We start from the raw sequence: 18,178 nt of genomic DNA on the forward strand, positions 1-18,178 counted from the left end.
TCGCAAGCTGTTTCTTTTATTTCTGGTCCGATATATCGACAAATATCCTGATAGTATCGGCATTGTGGTGACGTTTACTGCCTGGCGATGTAAAAGAAAACCTTCGAAGAATGACCGCTGTGTAAATTTCATGCCGTATATTGAACTGAAATCCCGACCAATAAATTCCCATATACGTAAATCGGCGAAGCCTCATTGCACTGCCTATCTAAATGCCTCTTCGTACACGATGCACGAGACGTCTTAAACAAACACTTCAAACCGCCAAATAATTCGTTATGCCGTGGTAAGATCTGTGGCTAACAGTAGTGCCGAATCGTTATGTGCACTAGATTTGACTCCCAGTGGCTGCTAGGGAAGTCATTGCCTGTTCCATAGTCGTATAAAATCTGAAAAAACAGCAAATGAAATGAAATATTTAGTAAACCGTACAAGTGTCAATGAAAGTGTCAGCAACCACTACCTGTCTTGAATGTCTAGGGTCCATAAGAGATGTTGTCACACCGAAGGGGTTCTAACTAAGATTTAGCTTTTTTAAGCCGTTGCCTTGCTTGCGCTTTGGTGTAGCGATTTCTCACAGGCCTTTGTTCACCACTCGGGGACCCATCTTCATTGATGTCGTCTTTTGTTTTTTGAAACTCTAATAATCGAGAAACGTTTCGGACGGTGTGATTTAAAATGTAATGGCTCAAGGTTCGAGGATGCATACCTTCCAGCAGGTCGAGTGGAGGTTCAAGCAAACCTTTACGTTGCTGTTGTTTGTAGTATCTTATCATTTTTGCTATTCCAAATCCTATACCTGCGATAATCAGAACAACGAGTACCATCAATGTGGTGTACTGCAAGAAAACAAAAAGAAGTTAGCACCGTGAATCAGTCCACAGAGATACGGCAAAATACCTTTATCGTAGGTTTTTCCGTCAACAGCATGTCTGCCAGAACGATGCACAGCCCAACGACACATCCAATCGCGCTACCGATGAGAGGAGCTCGTTTCTCCTCAAGTCTGTCTGCATTGCTAAGTGAGGCTGCTTTCCTCGCTGCCAGAATGATACCCATGTCTTGGGGCTGCAACTGCAATGCCTTCCCGTAGGACAACAGAGCCGTATCGTACTGTCCCACGCCCATGCTGACCTCGGCTTTTCGATAGTAACCTTTCGCCCAGGTGGGATTCAGAACAATAGCTTTCTCGGCATCCTCATTCGCATAGTAGTACTGCTGAAGTTTACAAAACGCCAGCGACCGGTTGCTGTACAATATAGCATCTGAGGGGCTTAGCTTTATGGCGTGTGTATAGTGAAGAATGGCCTCAGTAAAATTGCCGGCTTTCACACACCGATTCCCTTCTTCCTTTAGCTCGTCGGAAGTCAAGTTTAAATTGCTCTTGCCGCCTTCCTTTTCCGGCGGAGCTGCCTTAGGTTTCGTGGCGTTTGCCTGTGTCTGTATGGGAACAAACAATAATTAGTATTCAGCTAGCATGCTCCCCCAAAGGCCCCGAACGGAACATACCATTTTATCGACCCAGAATTTCTGTCTCTTAGCTCAACAATTCTTAAATGGTAGTAACGCGAAGAGCAGGCCATAAGAATTAGCTAGCCATTTGAAATTCCATTTTCACAAAAACTCATTTTCCGGCTCTTTAAAGTGGGACAACACACAACCTTCAGTTCTGAAACATCGGACGAAGGAACTCTTTTGTTGATATTCTGCCTTCAATCAAATTTTGACAGCTCTTTGCGGACAGTGTTGCCAGATCGACTTCGAGTCTGTAACTAGCGACAGGAATGGAGTAATAAAGGATTTAAGCAAAATGATGCAAACTTACCTTAGTTAAAAAGCATTTGGACCTAAAGCAAGAAGATAGACCAATTTTCATTATCGTTTTATTGTTTTATAGTAATTTTTTCTTACTCAACATTAATCAGTATATCAATAAAATGTTGATGAACGTGGAAGTACGGTTTTCCAACGATCGTTCGCGTTTTCTTAGTTCTAAGGGTGGAGGAGCACATTTCGGGCATTTCCTTGGTTTTAAAAAATAAATCATAACCATACATTTTTGAAAGCCCAATACAAAAGAACACCGATGAATTTAACGTCACATGTAACATAACAACCGTGTTGTTTTACAACAATTACTCAGCATTTTGAACTTGGACCTATTTTTGTTGTTTTCTGGTGTTGTTTTACTAGAAGCCCATCATTGGCGTGCAACTCAAAGCCAAAGAATGTAGCACACTGGCGTGTGAAAAAAGATGATACAGGTACCAAAATAATCCACAATGACAGATTTACATTTTCGTATGAGCTATCGTGTGCATATGGTTGTTTGATTCCGTTATTCCTGTTGCCCTTCAACCAGTTCTTCATTTTCCCCGCTCCGATTGAATGAAATTAGAAATTTAAAAAGATCAAGAAATGTATTTTCGTGGGCTTTTCCGTAATAGTAGCATATATTAGAAGTGCGACTTGCTTCGCAACGGATATAACGGCGATATGGCCTTTCCCTGGCGATATTTAACATTCGGAACGTGGTTATATACACACACGCGCGATGGTGCCTCTCGTTCGATCCTGTTAGGTGTTCCGACAGCAAATCAGCTATGTGCATGTGTGAAGGAATAGTAAACGTAAACGAAAAAACTCTTTTTTGCTAAATTCTCCAACGGCGTCGATACTGAAAGGGTGTATCTTTCTTGAAAGCTCAATCGTCACTGAGCTCAACGTCGTCTATATTTACGTCCTGGAAGTCGAAAAAATAAAGTTTTGTTGTAATATTGTAACATAAAACTAACATTTTCCTTCTTCACTGATACTAACCGACGTGTCGATGTTATCATCCAGGTTCAGAGCTTCGATTTCCGATTCGAAATCATCCAGCGAGGTCTTCCGTTTCACGTGCGAGGATCCGATTCCCCCGCTGGAACCATCATTTTCGCCTGTTGATGACGAAACAGTGGGACACATCTTTTCCGAGCTGAAGTTGACAGCTGTGCTTTCACCTATTTTGTTATCAACGGAAGCCGGCTCGGTTTTGTCGATACTCTGCTGCGATCATTTCAGGAAAACAGTTCTTTGTTAGAAAAAAGCCAAACTATGTTTAAAATATGGCATTGAAACGAAATGTTACCAGTTGTGCTAAAACACCGTTAGACAAAGTGGCTGCGATGTCAGCCCCCGAAGTGCTGGGATTGTAATCGAATCGTCCTTCGTTTTCTGCTTCTTTCATTTCGTCCATCGGTGTCCGATCCATGTTCAGCGGTACCTGCACAAGTGAATTTGTGTAAGTAAGTGTAATGATAGTAAAGGTGAGAAAATGTCCATTTTCTCATCGTATCGTACTTTGGTAGCTGCATTTGCCGGCAAAAGTGTACTCCTTTCTGGCAGAAGAAATTGCTGCGTTTTCACCGAGTCGTAGAATCCGGGGAACAAGTTTTCGTACTGTTGCGGATCGGCCAAGCTTTGGCCGGCTTTTTCGTTGATTTTGGCCAGCTCCGTGCGCCAGATTTCCAGTACGTATGAAATCTTATTCGGCATATATGTCCTGCGGTAGTTATTGCATATATTGGTATTGTTATTTGTACTTTTACTTGCACATAAAGTCAGAATTTCAAGCGAACTTACCGAGCGAAGAACGCGGCTTCCGGTATCCGATTGGTTTGGATCAGGATTTCCAAACATTTCTCCAAATCACCCAGCAAAAACATTGACAGGAAAGAAATGTTGAACTTTCCTTGCGAGTCACCGTTTTCGCCGAGATTTCGAAGCATGTCGCTATCACCTGCCAAGCGCGTTCCGTTGGTCAGATAAGGAGAATAAGCAAAAAACACAACAAATCGAACGTTAGATGTGTTTCGATAGTTCTTTCGCCGATTGTGCCACAATTGATATATGCGACAACGACGCTCATGTTCCGACGACCAATGCTTTTCCCATTACGCTTTATGTACTGTATATCATTACGAAATCGACTGTCGAGGAGGAAACATTTTGTTCGCCGAGGCGCACAATATGCGGAGGAATAACAATTTACGATCATTGTGTCCCAGTTGCCTTGATTCGGTGGTAAAATTTATGTGCGATAGAACCACATAAACCTCGGCTGTCTCGAAACGAGTGGCCGAGAACCAACAGAAGACAATAATTTGAAGGAGAAACTAAGTTTGCTAGGCTTGTAGCGCCATTTGCAATGATAATGGCAAGAGTATTTAGCCAAAGGCACAGATAACGCCACTTACCGGAGCTAGTAGCCACTAGCAAAAGACCGCCATAGTCGTTCGCATTCGTTAGACATTCCTTGACGAGATCGAATTTATTCTTGCTCGTTGCAATGCTTGCAAGCTGACTCCACTTTTGCGGGCTGTCTGATTCCCGGGCGAGCACCAGAGCCGTGTCGAGGTCGCCTATCTTAAGCGCCAGCTCGAACCGATGTTCGGGATCGATGGAAACCTGAAGCGCCTGCTGACGAAAGCCTTGCATCTCGAGGAAATGTGCCACGCGCGTGCGGTGCTCTTTCGGAATGGTTGGCAGCACCCGGTCTGCCGTTTCGAAGTCACGTCGCATCACAGCTGTCTGATACTCGAGCACGGAAAGCAACAGAGCGAAGCTCGTCACATTCAGCTCCTTATCGCCCAAGTACAGTCTGTGATCGGAGGAAAAAAATCGTGAGTAAAATTCAAGCAACGCAAGGAGTCGTGCTCCCATTTGTACCTGTTATCCTTCGGTACGTAACCCAGAAGGTACATGGTTCGGTCCAGGTGCGAAATGGTAACGATTTCTCCGCCGACGTAATAGTTGATCCGGTTAACTGAGTTTGTGTAGATGAAACAATCGCCAACCCATAATCCCGTACGCACCGATTCATTAACTTCTCCAAGTACCTGAAATAAAGACATGTTTAAACGTAAAAATACACAATTGATAAGACCTGGCCGGATTTTCTTTTCAGGGAAACAATTGCGTGGTAAAACATACTTCAAACGCTTCTTCAATGCCATCCTCGCTCAATTGCTGTTTGGTGGCGAGAGCATTCTGTATCATAGCAATGTCCACTTTCAGTATGAAGTAGAACTCTCCGGCGGCCAAACAAACCAATGTTCCCGCTTCGTTCCAGAACACGTGTCTAGGTAAGGTGGAGCCAAAATAAATGCCATAATCAGCATCAAGGACAAATTAACAATTAGTGCTAAGGGATAAGAGAATGCTAAGAACCATTACATCTTACCTCGGTAGTATATCGATTCTTCTGATGAGCTCTAAATTTTCCCAATCGTAAAACGTTAGACCAGACGAAGTTTTGACTGCTAGCAGCTGACCACCGAAAATTCCTAGATTATCGATATATACGGAAAAATAAATGATTACACACAATTCCCAAATCAAAATCAAAAGGGTATTTCATACACGTGCAGAACTATGGGAGGACAATTGCGGGTGAGGGCAAGGAGAAACGACATGCTTCTTAAATTAATCGCAAATTGCAATGTAAAAGTACCTTCTACAAATAGTGGAACATGGTTTTATGTTGCGTATGTTAGTACAGACAAAAAACCCATTGGCAGTCGATGCAAATGGCGAAAAGGAAATAACAGATAGAGAGAGAGAGAGAAATAGAAATGGAGAAAGAGAGAGAGAAAATATGTGAAATTTGGCCTAATTTAGCAAACACGTGTTAGTACATAGTGACATTCTTTTAATGTTTTTGTTTTACTATTATAGTTTGCATCGGAAGGCATTAGCAGTTACTAGCGATCTTGGGTTTTCAATTATCGATTGGGACAAATATTCGTTTTCCAATCAAAGCCAACCGACACACAAGTGTCGTAAAACACATGATGATCGTCGAAGAAATTGAAAGAAAAAGAAGTGAAAACGAATACCAACTTACCTTCTGCCCCATAGTCTGGGGTGAAACTTTTGCGTTCCTTAAAATTACGGAACAACTTGACCTGGCCGCCCGACTCGCGCACTGCGTATTCACTGTTTTCCGAGGCCCATACAAACTCCTGGGCGCATCCGAACGCCTTGTTCCGTAGTGCCATCGAGGTATAGATAATATACTCGCCATCGCCGCAAACTACCACGAATCTGTTGGTTCGCAACCATGCAACATCGTGAACAGTGCGAAAAGACGATAAGAAATGGATTGATTTTGAGTGGTTTGCCCGTTTGGTGACCGTTTCGACGTATGAGAACCAGGGGAGAAGATTTACCTTCCATTCGGGTTGTGAGCAATCGTTTGTGGATAGATTTCGCACGCTCCCATATCCTTAACAGCCACCGGGAGGCGTTCTCCGTCTTTGATTTCCGTACCTAGAGGAAAGGAAAATAACACCAACAACAAAAATTAGATTCAGTGTTCATAGGTTTCGCAACCCAAGCACCCGAAGCTTCTGCTGAAATACAGCCGGTGAATAATTCATCGCCATTAACTAGCACCACACTATCACACCACCCGCTCTTGTGGTGCATATCACGTTGTGAGCCGAGGGCTTGTTTCACTTAACAAAAGAATAAAATTACAATAAACTCTGAGGAGTCTCAACCCTCTAGGCAGGAACGCGTTGCAAAAGGACATTTTAGAAAAAAAAACTGATAACAGTTTGATCATTTTGTAAAACATATTAAATATGATAAAAACAATAATAATAGAAGTAAACACCCATAAATGAATAATATATTATTCAGATACGTATCTTATAATTCTTGTACAAACGTAAAACGTAAAATTTGCACAAAAAGCTAATCGCACTAATAATTTGTGGAATATCATCCAAAAAGTTACATCCTTAAAAGAGGAAAAAAACCGAATTAGTTAGAATCTGGTTTTAAACAACTTCCGGTTTGACAAGACTGCACAAAAATGCATGCTGTCTACAAAAAACCATACTGTTTGCTGGTTTGACCTCAAACAATTCGAATTCTGCGCCCATTCACCGAGAATGGAGGTTTAATTATTCTAATGCACTTGATTGTGCAAGCGTCGGGACACACGCGGAAAGACGTGCACTTGTCAGTCGTCTAATTGTTACTTCCGCTGAGAGGTAAAACTCCCATAGATGAGACAAAGCGAATGAAACATTCCAGCCTTCACTTAACCCTTTTACTTTTCTGCTTCACCAGTCTTCTTCCACAAAACCGAGCCCGTTCTCCCTTCATTCGCGGTTGGTGGGTAAACGGAAGGCAAGGTTGAAAATGCAAGTACTTTCCGTTCGTGCTTTTTGTTTATGCATTCAAGGATTTTTTTGGAGAGTCGGCCCGCAGTTAAAATGATAACATTTCACCTACCTTCCGGGAGAGCCTTGAGGTTGACCTGCTGCATCTCAGAGTGACGGGCCCACACGATTTTTCCGCCATTGACATCCATCGACATCGCGGGTTCCTCTCGCCCAATCTTGATAATGACGGATCCCTCATCGTAACTGTGAAAGGTTAAAATGGAACGAGGACAAACGAAATTCGAAACGATTAGCTGAGATGGGGATCACAACCTGGGAGGCCGGTTATACGTACCCTAAAGCAACATTGTTGGTGCCACGCCTGCAAGCAATCGTCCAGACACGCTCGAAGCCATAGTTCAGCGAGGTTTCCAACCGGTAGGTGCCCGAGTGCCAGATGCGAATGGTACCGTCCTCTGAGCCGGTCAACAGGATGGGCAGCTCCGGGTGAAAGTAAACAGCCGACACATTCTGTGTGTGGCCTTCAAGCGTCTGGACGCAGGTTTTATTCTGGTAGTCCCAGATCTTCACCATCCGATCGTCGGCTCCGGAAATGAGGTACGGTTTATCGCCGCCATGGTAGTAATCCACACAGTTGACCCCTTGATTGTGCCCCTCGAGCGTGAAGTTGGGAACGTTTGATCCCAACTGCCAAACCTTCACCGTTCGGTCAAGAGATGCACTTGCGAAGGTGTTGTTGTCTTTCGGATTGAACACAACCTGCATAACGTAGTGCGTGTGACCCTCGAAAACTCGCTGCACCGCCCAAAGCTTTTCCCAGTTCCACAACTTCACCAGCATGTCATCTGTAAGGGGGGAACGCAAAACATATCGCGATTAAGCCTAGACCTGCGAAGCGTGTTTTGCACCCTCTGCCAACCCCACACGTACCACTGCAAGTTAGAATCAAGGGTTGTGTTGGATGAACCGCAATGCAGCGGACGTAGTCGGTGTGTGCCTCGAATGAATGGACCTTTTCCAGTGTGTTGTAGTTGAAGACGCGCACTTGCATGTCGTCCGAACCGGTGAGGATCCAATTTTTGCGAGCCACAAACCGAGCACAACGAACCGGCAGATCGCACACCTCAAAGTCCTTCAGAAGCTGCTGTGTTTCGTAGTTCATCACGTGGACGTGACCGTTGTACAGCGCACACAGCGCCCATGGTTCCGTCGGGTGCAGATCCGCGGACTTTACACGATCCGACCGCGACGTAAGCCGTCTTTTGATGTCCAATCTTAGGGGCTGGAGAACGAATAAAATATATTAAACATAAAATGTAAAAGCACGAGCAATACAAACAACAGAAATAAACTAAATTAAACCTATTAAACGTCCATATATAATTGAAAAATATTCGGAAATAGAAGCATCAACAATTATCGTGTGTGTTTTAATGTACTAAAACATGCACGTAGATAATTTATACGTTAAACGATCAAATTGAGAAAGAGAAACGTATGAAAATAAAAGCCGACGGCACTGCGGCATTTGTTTGTTTAGTTGAATCATCGATATTGAATCGATTAATTACACCGAAATAAATTCGTATATAGTATTTTAATGATAATTTACATGACTTTAAATTTACTCTAAATGCATACTGTACATAAATGAAGTAGTTCGAAAACAAAACACACAAAATGAGTCAAAATGAAACATTATTCAGGTCCAATGACCAATGTAAGTTTGCATTTTGTTTTTGAAGCATATTTTAGTTCAAAAGTGCCGCGAAGTCATTGCTGTACATTTTGGAGAAATTCGAAAACACTTTTGCATCATTTGCATTTTCTTTGCGTCTGTTGCATTGAAATGTGATATTTCGCTATCCTCACGTAAAGTTAGAACAAGGCAACCAAATGCAATACATTTCCACTTCACTTATCACAACCATCAACAATTGTTTGCTTGTGGGTATTTCGAATGATACACCGATGACGACGGAGCGCTACGTCAGTTTCGGATGTTCCAGTTTCGGTCCCGACGGCTTAGTGATTACCGTTTCGTAGAGGCACATATTGTTAAAGAGTTTAGAGAATCCTCGTCCAAGGCACAAACGGACTAATATCGATGGGATGGTTTGCTCATCGTAGCCATCCGCTATCATAAGGAGAGTAACGCCTGAATCAGTCCGTCGGGTCGAAAGTTATGCACAAGTTCTTCATTCTGTTATTCGCTTTTCCACGCGACCTGCGAACGAGAGCGTTCGCTGGAGCAAGTGCATTAAAGCGTTTTACCGGCCGACAAGAAAGGATTTTTCCAGCACGGACTGTGGCCATGCTTAACAGACACTTTTCTTCACCCCAGCGGCCAACATTCGATGATTACTAACCATTTTTCAACAATTGCACTATACTCAGATAAAAGAAAACACTCTTTTATATAAAATATCGCACCGACATTAAAACCCAACAACCTCAGACGTGGCTAAAAATGAGTTTGTCGGAAAACGTCAAACGCGGTTACTGAATGTTGAGCACTCTGCGATAGTGTGTGTGCTTGCTATTTATTCAGTTGGGTTCGACCGGCAAGCGTTCGAGTGGATGTGGTAAACGCGCCAAGCTTTGCGGAATGACAGTCACGAGACCAAACTCACATCTAGGGGCGCTGCAAGCACTGTGGAGAACGAGCCAGTGCAGGATTTTCAAAATTTTAATCTAACCGTTCAACCGTCCTCAATCGCTAATTCGTATATTTCGCTACATAAAGTGTTTGCTATTACAATGATGCTGCTCCGAGGACCATAGAGGATATTTCTGTGGATCGAAATAGGCAGATTACACTAAAAGTTGCCGAAAAGAGAAGAGTACGAAAGGGAATTGGGGTGTGTGCTATTTATTCAGAAATCGTACAATTGTACATATTGCATTGTTTACGCCCAATTGCACAAATTGCATCATTCACATCGGTGCTTCTTCGAAACCCCTTTGATACTTCTCTAGACTATTCGCTAAACTTTCGCTAGAGGTTTTTCACAGATATTTTTTGTTTAATTTCAATGTTACCCGATTATTTGTGAAGATACACGCAATTCATTGGCAACAAACAGTTTCAACTTATTGTATTTTTAAATTTTTCGGCAAGCAATTTACAATGCATCTGAAACGCACCTCAAAAATCCATACTTCTGCAAATAAAATGTTGAACACAGTTATTGTAATTAGTTAAACAAAATATACTTTCTGTAATGGCTAGATGTTGACGTAGCATGGCACATTGTGCTGGAATCATCGCCTAAAGGTCACGTCACGGGAAAAAATCCATGAAACAGTCAGTAATGTGAAACAAAAGAGGACGAGGTTGTAGTCCAAAAATCGTACTCGTATCAATTGTCACACTGGGTGGCAGAACGTCGTTACGTTCTGCTGACGTGATATTCTTTTTCGTCCAGAAACCACCAGCTAATAACAAGCCATTACGTGGAAGATATTTGATACGCTGGTCGATGCTTTGCCTGCGTATTCGCCTCTTAGGGTCAATTTGATGCTGGATCGAATGGCAGTGATCCCGATGGTTCCAGCAGTAAGTGGGAGAACTCAGGCAGACCAGTTTTGCTTCGTTTTTGCATATAATAATAAGATGCACAGCCCGGTATGAAATGTTGCTTTGGCTAGCGACAACAAAATCCAGACAGGACATCGTGTTGGCAAGTGACCAGATAAGATTTGTTTATACAGATTTTTACCAGATTAATGTTTCCGACATAGCGAAAGAGTTGCAATGTATGTTGCTCTCAATAAGTAAAATACATTATTTGCAAAATATGCATTAAAGCCTGGTTTCAACAAACCATGCTGCGTGGGTCACTGTAAGAACACGAATGTTAAGCTAACCAATCCGCTGGTTTTGAGGCCTACGACATGTTGACAGGAACAGCACCATTAAATATTTTGGTTGGAATTTTCTTTTAATTACTGCACTGTTTATCGGGGATCTTTGCAGGCTTCAAATTCTTCCCAGAATGATATTGCTTATTCGTCTGCCCGCGTTTGTCCGTATCTGCTCTAAAAGGCGACGGTTTTGGAGTCGAAAGATGAACACTTTCGTTTTGACCCAGCGGGGTAAGATTAAGATTACAGTAACTGCGCTGCAGGTGGCCGCGATGAGGAACGCTAAGGAATCCAGATGCGAACATGACGCAATCGGAATGTGTTTGGGAATGAGACGACAGAATCTGATTGATAATAATCTGAATCCAAGATGCAGCTACTGTATTCGTTTTGTGTTGGAGTATCTTGTTTGCTCACACCACTGTTGGATGCTCAAGATCGATGGCGAAGCCTTTCTTTGATGATTTGAAAACCTACGGTGGAGAATCTCTTAAAAAAAACCATTTAAAATATATAGATAGCAACTTACTATAAAGCTGGAAACCTATTCTATTTACGAAAAAGTGATTTTTACTTATTGTTCCGATGAAAGCGATGATCATTAGGTCTTTCTTTATCACGTGGTTCATGGTATGCAGTTGAAAAAGAAAACACCGGAAGGCCCTCCTTAAACTTAATACTATGGCCATCGCCAGTAATTTATTGTCACTTTAAAGAAATTTATCGTCGTTCTGTCATTAAAGTATAGACCATCGCGTTACTTTCGCTTCCAACCCCTAGGCCGAATTGGACGTGTCCGGGAACTTGGTTTCGCTGCGGAGAGCACAAGAGGCGAAGAAGCAAAAAAAGTACGATAAAGTACTTGGCAAAAATCCACCGGCACGCGGGAAAGTTCCGGGCGCGGTTCGAAGAATACCGTGCGAAAAATATGGACTCTGGCAGGGATTTGTTGGAACTTTTCCAATTAAACTGCTTGTTAAAATCCGCTATTTGGCGCTACAGCGACGGTTCAGCAAACTCAACCAGAAAACATCCGTGCGAAAGCTAAAGGTCCTGTCGGCCAGGACGGAACAATAACACTTTTCACCTTTTTGCCATTTGAATTTTTATAAATCGTGCACCTTGTCCAAGGTGTGTTCCGGGTTTGACGATTTCCGGTTCATACAACTCCTCTCACAAGGGCCGGCAACTTGAGGATCTTTGTGTCACTCACGCGGGTTGTGCACTGCCAATTGACGTTCCCGAAATTCGGCGAAAGCAACTTTAGTATTAAACATTTACATTTCTTGCTTGCTTCGTGGGCAGGCAGAGCTTGAGAGTTTCGGAACGGTCTTCGAAGGGATTGGCAATGCACAAAGGCATTGTTGGCTCCGATTTCCCTGAGTGGCGATGGTCCTGGTGCTTACAGCAGCACCTAGCACGATAACAATGTTGCTGCAGCATAATCGATTTTGCATTGTTCGTCAACCCACATAATGGAATCTCTGCCACCGGGTAGTAGCCCTTTCGTTGTGTCGCAAAATTTGCAAATGCAGCACTTTCGCACAGAAGATGCCCTTTGCGCGCGGCCCACAGTCCGTTGTCGAAATCGCTCGCAGCGTCCACTTGCCGGAGGGTAGAAGTAAGTAGTCATTTTGTTCACAGGTGTACCGCGAGACACTGCTGCCTCGGAAGCTGTTGGTCGGTGTTCTGTGTTTAATGGACGCAGCCATGAGGAGAAGATTGTTTAACAATGTAATATTGTTGCCAGAGTGGCCACACTTGGGTTGGAGGCAGAGGAGGTAGCAAACTTAAAGTTACAACATTATTAACAAATGTGGCGTTGCTCTTAAAGCGAGTCGCGCGATTAAAGCTGCTAACGAGATAGCGAAAGTTTAAGCAAAAATATAAAAGGCCTTTTGTTTTTAGTCGCACCGCTGATGTTGTGGCTCTTAAGAATTGTTTCGTGTTGTCCATTGAAACTATTTCTTTCTATTTAAATGAGAACAGCAAACGATCAAGTCCGCGAAGCAGTTTGTCAAATGAAGGAAAAGTTGATGTTTTACTTTTTTACGTTTGCATGCTCAGGGTTATGTGGCTGGATATTTTATTTCTTCTGAGTAGTAGTGAGAGTTTGTATAACAACTTAACAATAGTCACTATGGGTCTGCTCTCCTAATTGACAAGAAAAATGTATCTAATTTGTAAGGACTTGGTAACCAACCGTCACACTTGCATATTCAATAAACTGATTAGTACTTAAAAACAACATTGTAGCTGGAAAGATAAAACATAAATTAGATGCTTGTGCAGGAAGAAGCACTATTTCTTCGAATTGTGACCAAGTCCATGTTGCAGTGGAAACATTATAAATTTCCTATCACACAGTTTAATGCATCCCATTACGCTACTTGCATTTGGATTTTTGATAGGAATTCTATGTCTACTGTACACAAAATTACCTGTTTTAATATGTGAAAGTTCGAGTTCCATTGGATTTTTGGATCAAAATGATTACTTACTTGTCTAGGAACAACCGCCAATCGGTTCTGGCCTTCCCGACATTTGAAATGATTAGTGTTCAGGTAAGTGTCCGATCACGATGATCGTGATATCTCGTCTGCCATTCTTCGATTATACCCATTTTCGCCACTTATCCGGGAGCCTCGTGGGCTTCCTCGTGATTCGTTAATGGATGCATCAAACGGGGCTACGCTCGGTTGCAAGTTAGATATTTGAATTAGTGTGGAATGTGTTGCTCTATACCCTGGTCATTACCATGGTTTCCGGTATCTTTGGTATTTCTAGCACGCCAAACGCCAGGAATTCATCATCTCCGACTGAGTCTTCCACCCGCATTCGCAGTTCGTCGATACAACAATTCGTCTACAACATTGGGGCCCTTCCCAGTATGGGGGCCACTTTACGTTGCCGTGGAATGTTTTTGGTGGCAGGCTTCCAACACCGAGCCGTCGATGGCACATACCACATTGCCGTGCCATTTGACCATGCTGCCAGGTATCTTTTTTCACACGAGAAGACCCACTAGTCGAATCGGACATGTCGTCCTTTTCTTTCAATATTTTGTGGGAAACATTCTCAGCATTCTCGCTCAATACCAGCGCAGCTTGGCGGGAAAGGAAAACATCAAGAATCAGCGGTTTCTTTTCCGAGTAGATCAACCCACTGGACGCCAGGACGAAGAGAACGCCACCTTTCCAACAAAGAACCGCAGCACGCACATCGGGGCTAATTCCGAAAAGGTAACACACAGAACAATGAAAGTAAGGACAGCAGCAAACAACTGAAACTAATTAAATAAAACTGAAAACATAGCCGTGCCCTCTAAAATCGTTTGCCGTACAAAAGGATGTTTTTAAAAAGGGCATTTGATGTTGAGAGCCGACCATACCGCCGTATGTTAGCTCGTCTGGGCTCAAAAATGGGTTCTCCCGGCAGAAATCCCTTTTCGGTGAACATTTTGTGGAAAAATAATAGCCGTCGAGCGGTACGACTCTGCACTGAGACGGAGGTGTTGATCGTCGGCACGTGACCCCCTAGGGGGGTCACGTGGTTCCTAGTTGTATCCGCTGGACTTCGGGATGACTTCTATGCCCGCCGGGGAGGCCGCTTCCTAAACTAAGCCGCTGTTTTGCGGTTAGCGAAACAACGGTGGGCGATGCAAAGGAAACTTTTGTAGCAATTCTCGACTATCTGTTACGAACACTCGAAATATGGTATTTGATATGAGAGATGGCCGACACATACGTCACCTGCAGTAAAGTCAATCAAGTTTTCTCTCTTTGCATAGCTGAGACACCCCATTTGATGTTTTGGTGCTTATGCTACGGGTAACTTCAAAGCGGGATATTTATTCTTGAAAAGCCCAATTTAATTTGCCTTCTACACTCTTAACTCTTCACTTAATTTGCAGAAGATTTGTTGATGAATAAAGCTACTTTACTTACCACTGCTGTTTCTACAACTTATCTTAAGAATCAGCTCAGGCCAGGATTTTCTTCCAAGACCTCCCGTCGGTTTACTTCACACTTCCAAGTGACCATCGATTCCCTCGCCCATCCACTTACTCACTTACTTCTCCCTCTTTCTATCCCACCAAATCGTATTAGCGAAAATTGATACTACGGTTCCCATCCGTGCTCAAGTCCGCCGATTGTTATCAAAGCCTGTTCCGTCGCTCATTTCCCGCCCATCCGTTTCGCTGTCGATCGGCGGTACACTCCAGATTAGATCAATGGACGCATTTATTAGATTTGGCCGGTATCGCCTGGATTCTGTCAGGGTGGCAGCCCTTCAAAAAAACCCGACCTTCTGTTCGCTTCTGTCCCGCTGGGTCGACCTGATTCATCATTTGTGTATGTTTTTGTCTTCCCGTACATCGGCTCGGTTTTCCCCCTGAGGGGCCGTACCGATGTGGTCTGGTTTTTCACTGTTTTGCCACTTGGTCCGACCGTTTGCGCCATCTTGTCTGTCAGCCCTAGAGGGACTGCGTCAGCCGTGAGCTGGTTTTTATCATCACGGACCGATTCAGCCGCCGCCCAGTGATCAAATTCAAATGAGCAAAGTAATGTGATGGCGTGATACCCGCAACCACGGCTGTTGTCCTTTGACATCCCACCCAAAAGCCACAAAAAGACAGGAAGGAGTTTTCCGACCGACAGGCAATCGCGCCCATTGTCTGACAAACTTTATCAGCGCCTAGTAGCAGAAGTCCCTCTTTCCTATCCCGGCTTTGCAAGCGCACTTCTAATTTCGAGATGTAGCCAGCGACAGCGTCAGGCAAGTGGCACCTTTGCTTGCTTGAGTTTCCATGACTCGCCACGGCCTTTACCTCCCTCCGGATTTCGGCTACCACAAAACCACAACCTATCCCAAGGAAGGTATCGGGCTACTTCCGGGGCACGCAGACCTCGCCCCAAAACGGTGCCACACCTCCGGCCGGGAAAATCACCTGAGGAAACAGCTATTTTCAATTTGTCCCACAAAAACAAAAGAAACCCCGAGTGCTTCTCGCATTACACCGCAGCGGCAATGGCCGATCATTCGCACTTGGTGGGTGGGAAGATCCGCCGAAACCTCCCCGATTCGGAGGATTAGCGCTAGCACCGGAGCTGTCTGGAAACGGACGCACGCTCGGGGTAAAACAACCTGTTCCCTTTTCCGGAAGTGTTGCCGCACTTCAGGGGAGGGGTACCATTACTCGATATTAGGACGGTCGCCAGGGGTTTGCCCGGACTCGAGAAACCCGCACCTTACCCCTAGGTACGTGTGTAATGTGATAAGTTTGTACAATGAAAAAGAAGTGATTTAATTTGCGTTCAATTTGCTTGTTGCTTGAAATGGCCCCCCATTGGTGCTATCGTTTTCGCTCAAAGTGCCAAACGTCTCCAGACTGTAATGAGGGGGCGATAGTTAAGGAACGGGTAATTAAAAACAATTTCAGACAAGTGTCTGGTCTGTGGCAGTCGCAACAGCAAAAGAAATGTAGTTAGAGATCTCCTTCCGATTGTGAACTGTGTACTAAATTGTTAATATACGTGAAAAGTAGCGAAGCAAGCTTTGAATTAGTATTTCTTGTACGTTCAGCGAACAAACAATTTGGGCACATAGTTCTGCTGGTCGGTGTAGTAAGACAAAGTGATATGTATTGCATGAATATGCGTGACTGTTGATGAAATGATTTAATGTGAATCCCGTTTGCAGGTGTTGATTGGTATGCACTCAAGTGCAGAGTCGCTAAAATGTGTTCAGGGTACTATCTTCAAAATCAACCCATCCTACTTTGAGACATAAATCTTTTCCGATCTTCCCAAACTGACGGTCTTGGGACAGGTGTAAAACACCTTCCAGTGCGCCGTAGCTACGCAGTTCTCGGCAGTACGAGTAAAGCATAATCTTCCGGTTGTGCATAATGCGATGCTCTGTGACGATGGCAGACAATCGTTTCTTTTTTTTCTTTTCCTCTGGCATTTCGGTTCGCGCGCTGGGTTCAATGGGTTCATGCAATTCGCGGGCCAATCGCCCCTCTGTCGTTTAGGAGCAGAGCTTAACCGAAAATTTGAAAACGACAGCCGCCACGTGGCCTTCGATAGCGACCCCTTTTTGAGCCATTTCCTACACTTTACAAGAAGGCCGCTCCTTTCGTACTATTTCGCACGCGCACTCTACCGAGACGACCGAGGGTGGATAGTTGAACGGGGAACGTGTCACCAAACCCTGCCTATTAATAGCAGCTTTCGACGTGAGTGTGATGATTATTGCATTAGAAAACAGGATTTTCTCGGATCAAATTAGCCTTCAAATAGAGTTGGCGTTAGAGACGATGAATAGAAAAACAATCTTGTAGAAGTGTGCCATAAATGATCATGCTACTTCCAAATATCAGCTAATTACTAAACACTAATATGGCCAAAATGGGTTTGGCTAGAAGTTATATTAGCTAGAATTATCATTATAATTTTATTAGCTAGGAAATTTGTAGAGGTAGCAGTAGAGATGAGAGCTACAAGACAAGACGGACCACTAGTGCGGACCACTAAACCTTTAAGCGGTCTTAGTGTCTTTTGAATAAAAGTGAATATGCCAAGAGGCGTCCAGGACTCACCATATTCGCCAGATCCATTTCTTCCAATCGGCGCAATCTTTCCTCGCGTTGCAATGCTGCTTCCTTGGCCTGATGACGGCGTTGTTTGTTGCGCAAGTGCCCCATAGCTTGGTATCGATGGGAAAAATTCGCTTTAAGTAATTATCGTCCGGCGTTCAGAGATAGAGATAGCGCATCCGAGTCTGGGCTCCTATAAAGAGTGCAAAAAGTAAAAAAAAAACATTATATCTGGAATGAATCACGATGCAAAAAAAAATGCTCCAGAAGTGTTTCTGAGGAAGGTTAGCTCCATTTACGCGACACCGTTTCCGGGACACATTTATTGCTCGTTACTGATTGAAAACGAAATTCAATAAACTTTCTCCGACTGGCGAGGGTTCGCGAGCTGGCTCGGCCGAAGTCACCAGCAAGGAACCGAATAATGCTTTCCTGCCATAATTCACTAAATGTCATAATAGTTTTGTTCAGATGCCGCGTCTGGTGGGCGATAGTTTTCGGAACGAAACAGCATAAAAAAAATGTGCAACGA

General features: G+C 43.8%; 2 protein-coding genes across 4 annotated transcripts; both read right to left on the reverse strand.

The window, feature by feature from the left end:
* Positions 1–1,677, reverse strand: LOC131216334 (small glutamine-rich tetratricopeptide repeat-containing protein alpha-like). The gene is made up of 5 exons (XM_058210798.1): positions 1,510–1,677; positions 901–1,440; positions 710–839; positions 464–640; positions 1–389 (listed from the first exon to the last, which is right to left on the reverse strand). Exons 1-4 carry the CDS (start codon positions 1,510–1,512, stop codon positions 519–521), a joined length of 795 nt encoding a protein of 264 aa, XP_058066781.1. The 5' UTR covers positions 1,513–1,677; the 3' UTR covers positions 1–389; positions 464–518.
* Positions 1,678–1,947: 270 nt separating this feature from the next.
* On the reverse strand, positions 1,948–17,829 carry LOC131206528 (coatomer subunit beta'). 3 transcript variants are annotated; one of them, XM_058199106.1, is made up of 15 exons: positions 17,650–17,829; positions 8,109–8,460; positions 7,513–8,023; positions 7,288–7,421; positions 6,213–6,312; positions 5,888–6,087; positions 5,225–5,327; positions 4,975–5,122; positions 4,711–4,880; positions 4,239–4,642; positions 3,625–3,781; positions 3,343–3,544; positions 3,146–3,265; positions 2,821–3,045; positions 1,948–2,743 (listed from the first exon to the last, which is right to left on the reverse strand). In XM_058199106.1, exons 1-15 carry the CDS (start codon positions 17,752–17,754, stop codon positions 2,705–2,707), a joined length of 2,970 nt encoding a protein of 989 aa, XP_058055089.1. In that variant the 5' UTR covers positions 17,755–17,829; the 3' UTR covers positions 1,948–2,704. The 3 variants fall into 3 exon arrangements, with proteins under 3 accessions (XP_058055089.1, XP_058055091.1, XP_058055090.1); XM_058199108.1 differs by lacking the exon at positions 17,650–17,829 and adding an exon at positions 9,548–9,650 and having other exon boundaries at positions 3,131–3,265; XM_058199107.1 differs by lacking the exon at positions 17,650–17,829 and adding an exon at positions 9,548–9,650 and having other exon boundaries at positions 2,821–3,048; positions 3,131–3,265.
* Between the last annotated feature and the right edge of the window lie 349 nt (positions 17,830–18,178).

This window comes from Anopheles bellator, chromosome 1 (assembly GCF_943735745.2).
Source record: "Anopheles bellator chromosome 1, idAnoBellAS_SP24_06.2, whole genome shotgun sequence".
Classification (NCBI taxonomy): domain Eukaryota; kingdom Metazoa; phylum Arthropoda; class Insecta; order Diptera; family Culicidae; genus Anopheles; species Anopheles bellator.

Excerpts from the sequence above, each read along its gene's own strand:
- LOC131206528 (XM_058199106.1), bottom strand. The coding sequence starts at position 17,754 with ATGGGGCACTTGCGCAACAAACAACGCCGTCATCAGGCCAAGGAAGCA. Across the intron at positions 7,422-7,512 it reads ACCAACAATGTTGCTTTAGG|TTACGATGAGGGATCCGTCA; the intron begins GTACGTATAACC and ends AACCTTTCACAG. Across the intron at positions 3,545-3,624 it reads GAAGCCGCGTTCTTCGCTCG|GACATATATGCCGAATAAGA; the intron begins GTAAGTTCGCTT and ends TAACTACCGCAG.
- LOC131216334 (XM_058210798.1), bottom strand. Across the intron at positions 840-900 it reads CGGAAAAACCTACGATAAAG|TACACCACATTGATGGTACT; the intron begins GTATTTTGCCGT and ends GTTTTCTTGCAG. Across the intron at positions 641-709 it reads TCCACTCGACCTGCTGGAAG|AGTTTCAAAAAACAAAAGAC; the intron begins GTATGCATCCTC and ends CTCGATTATTAG.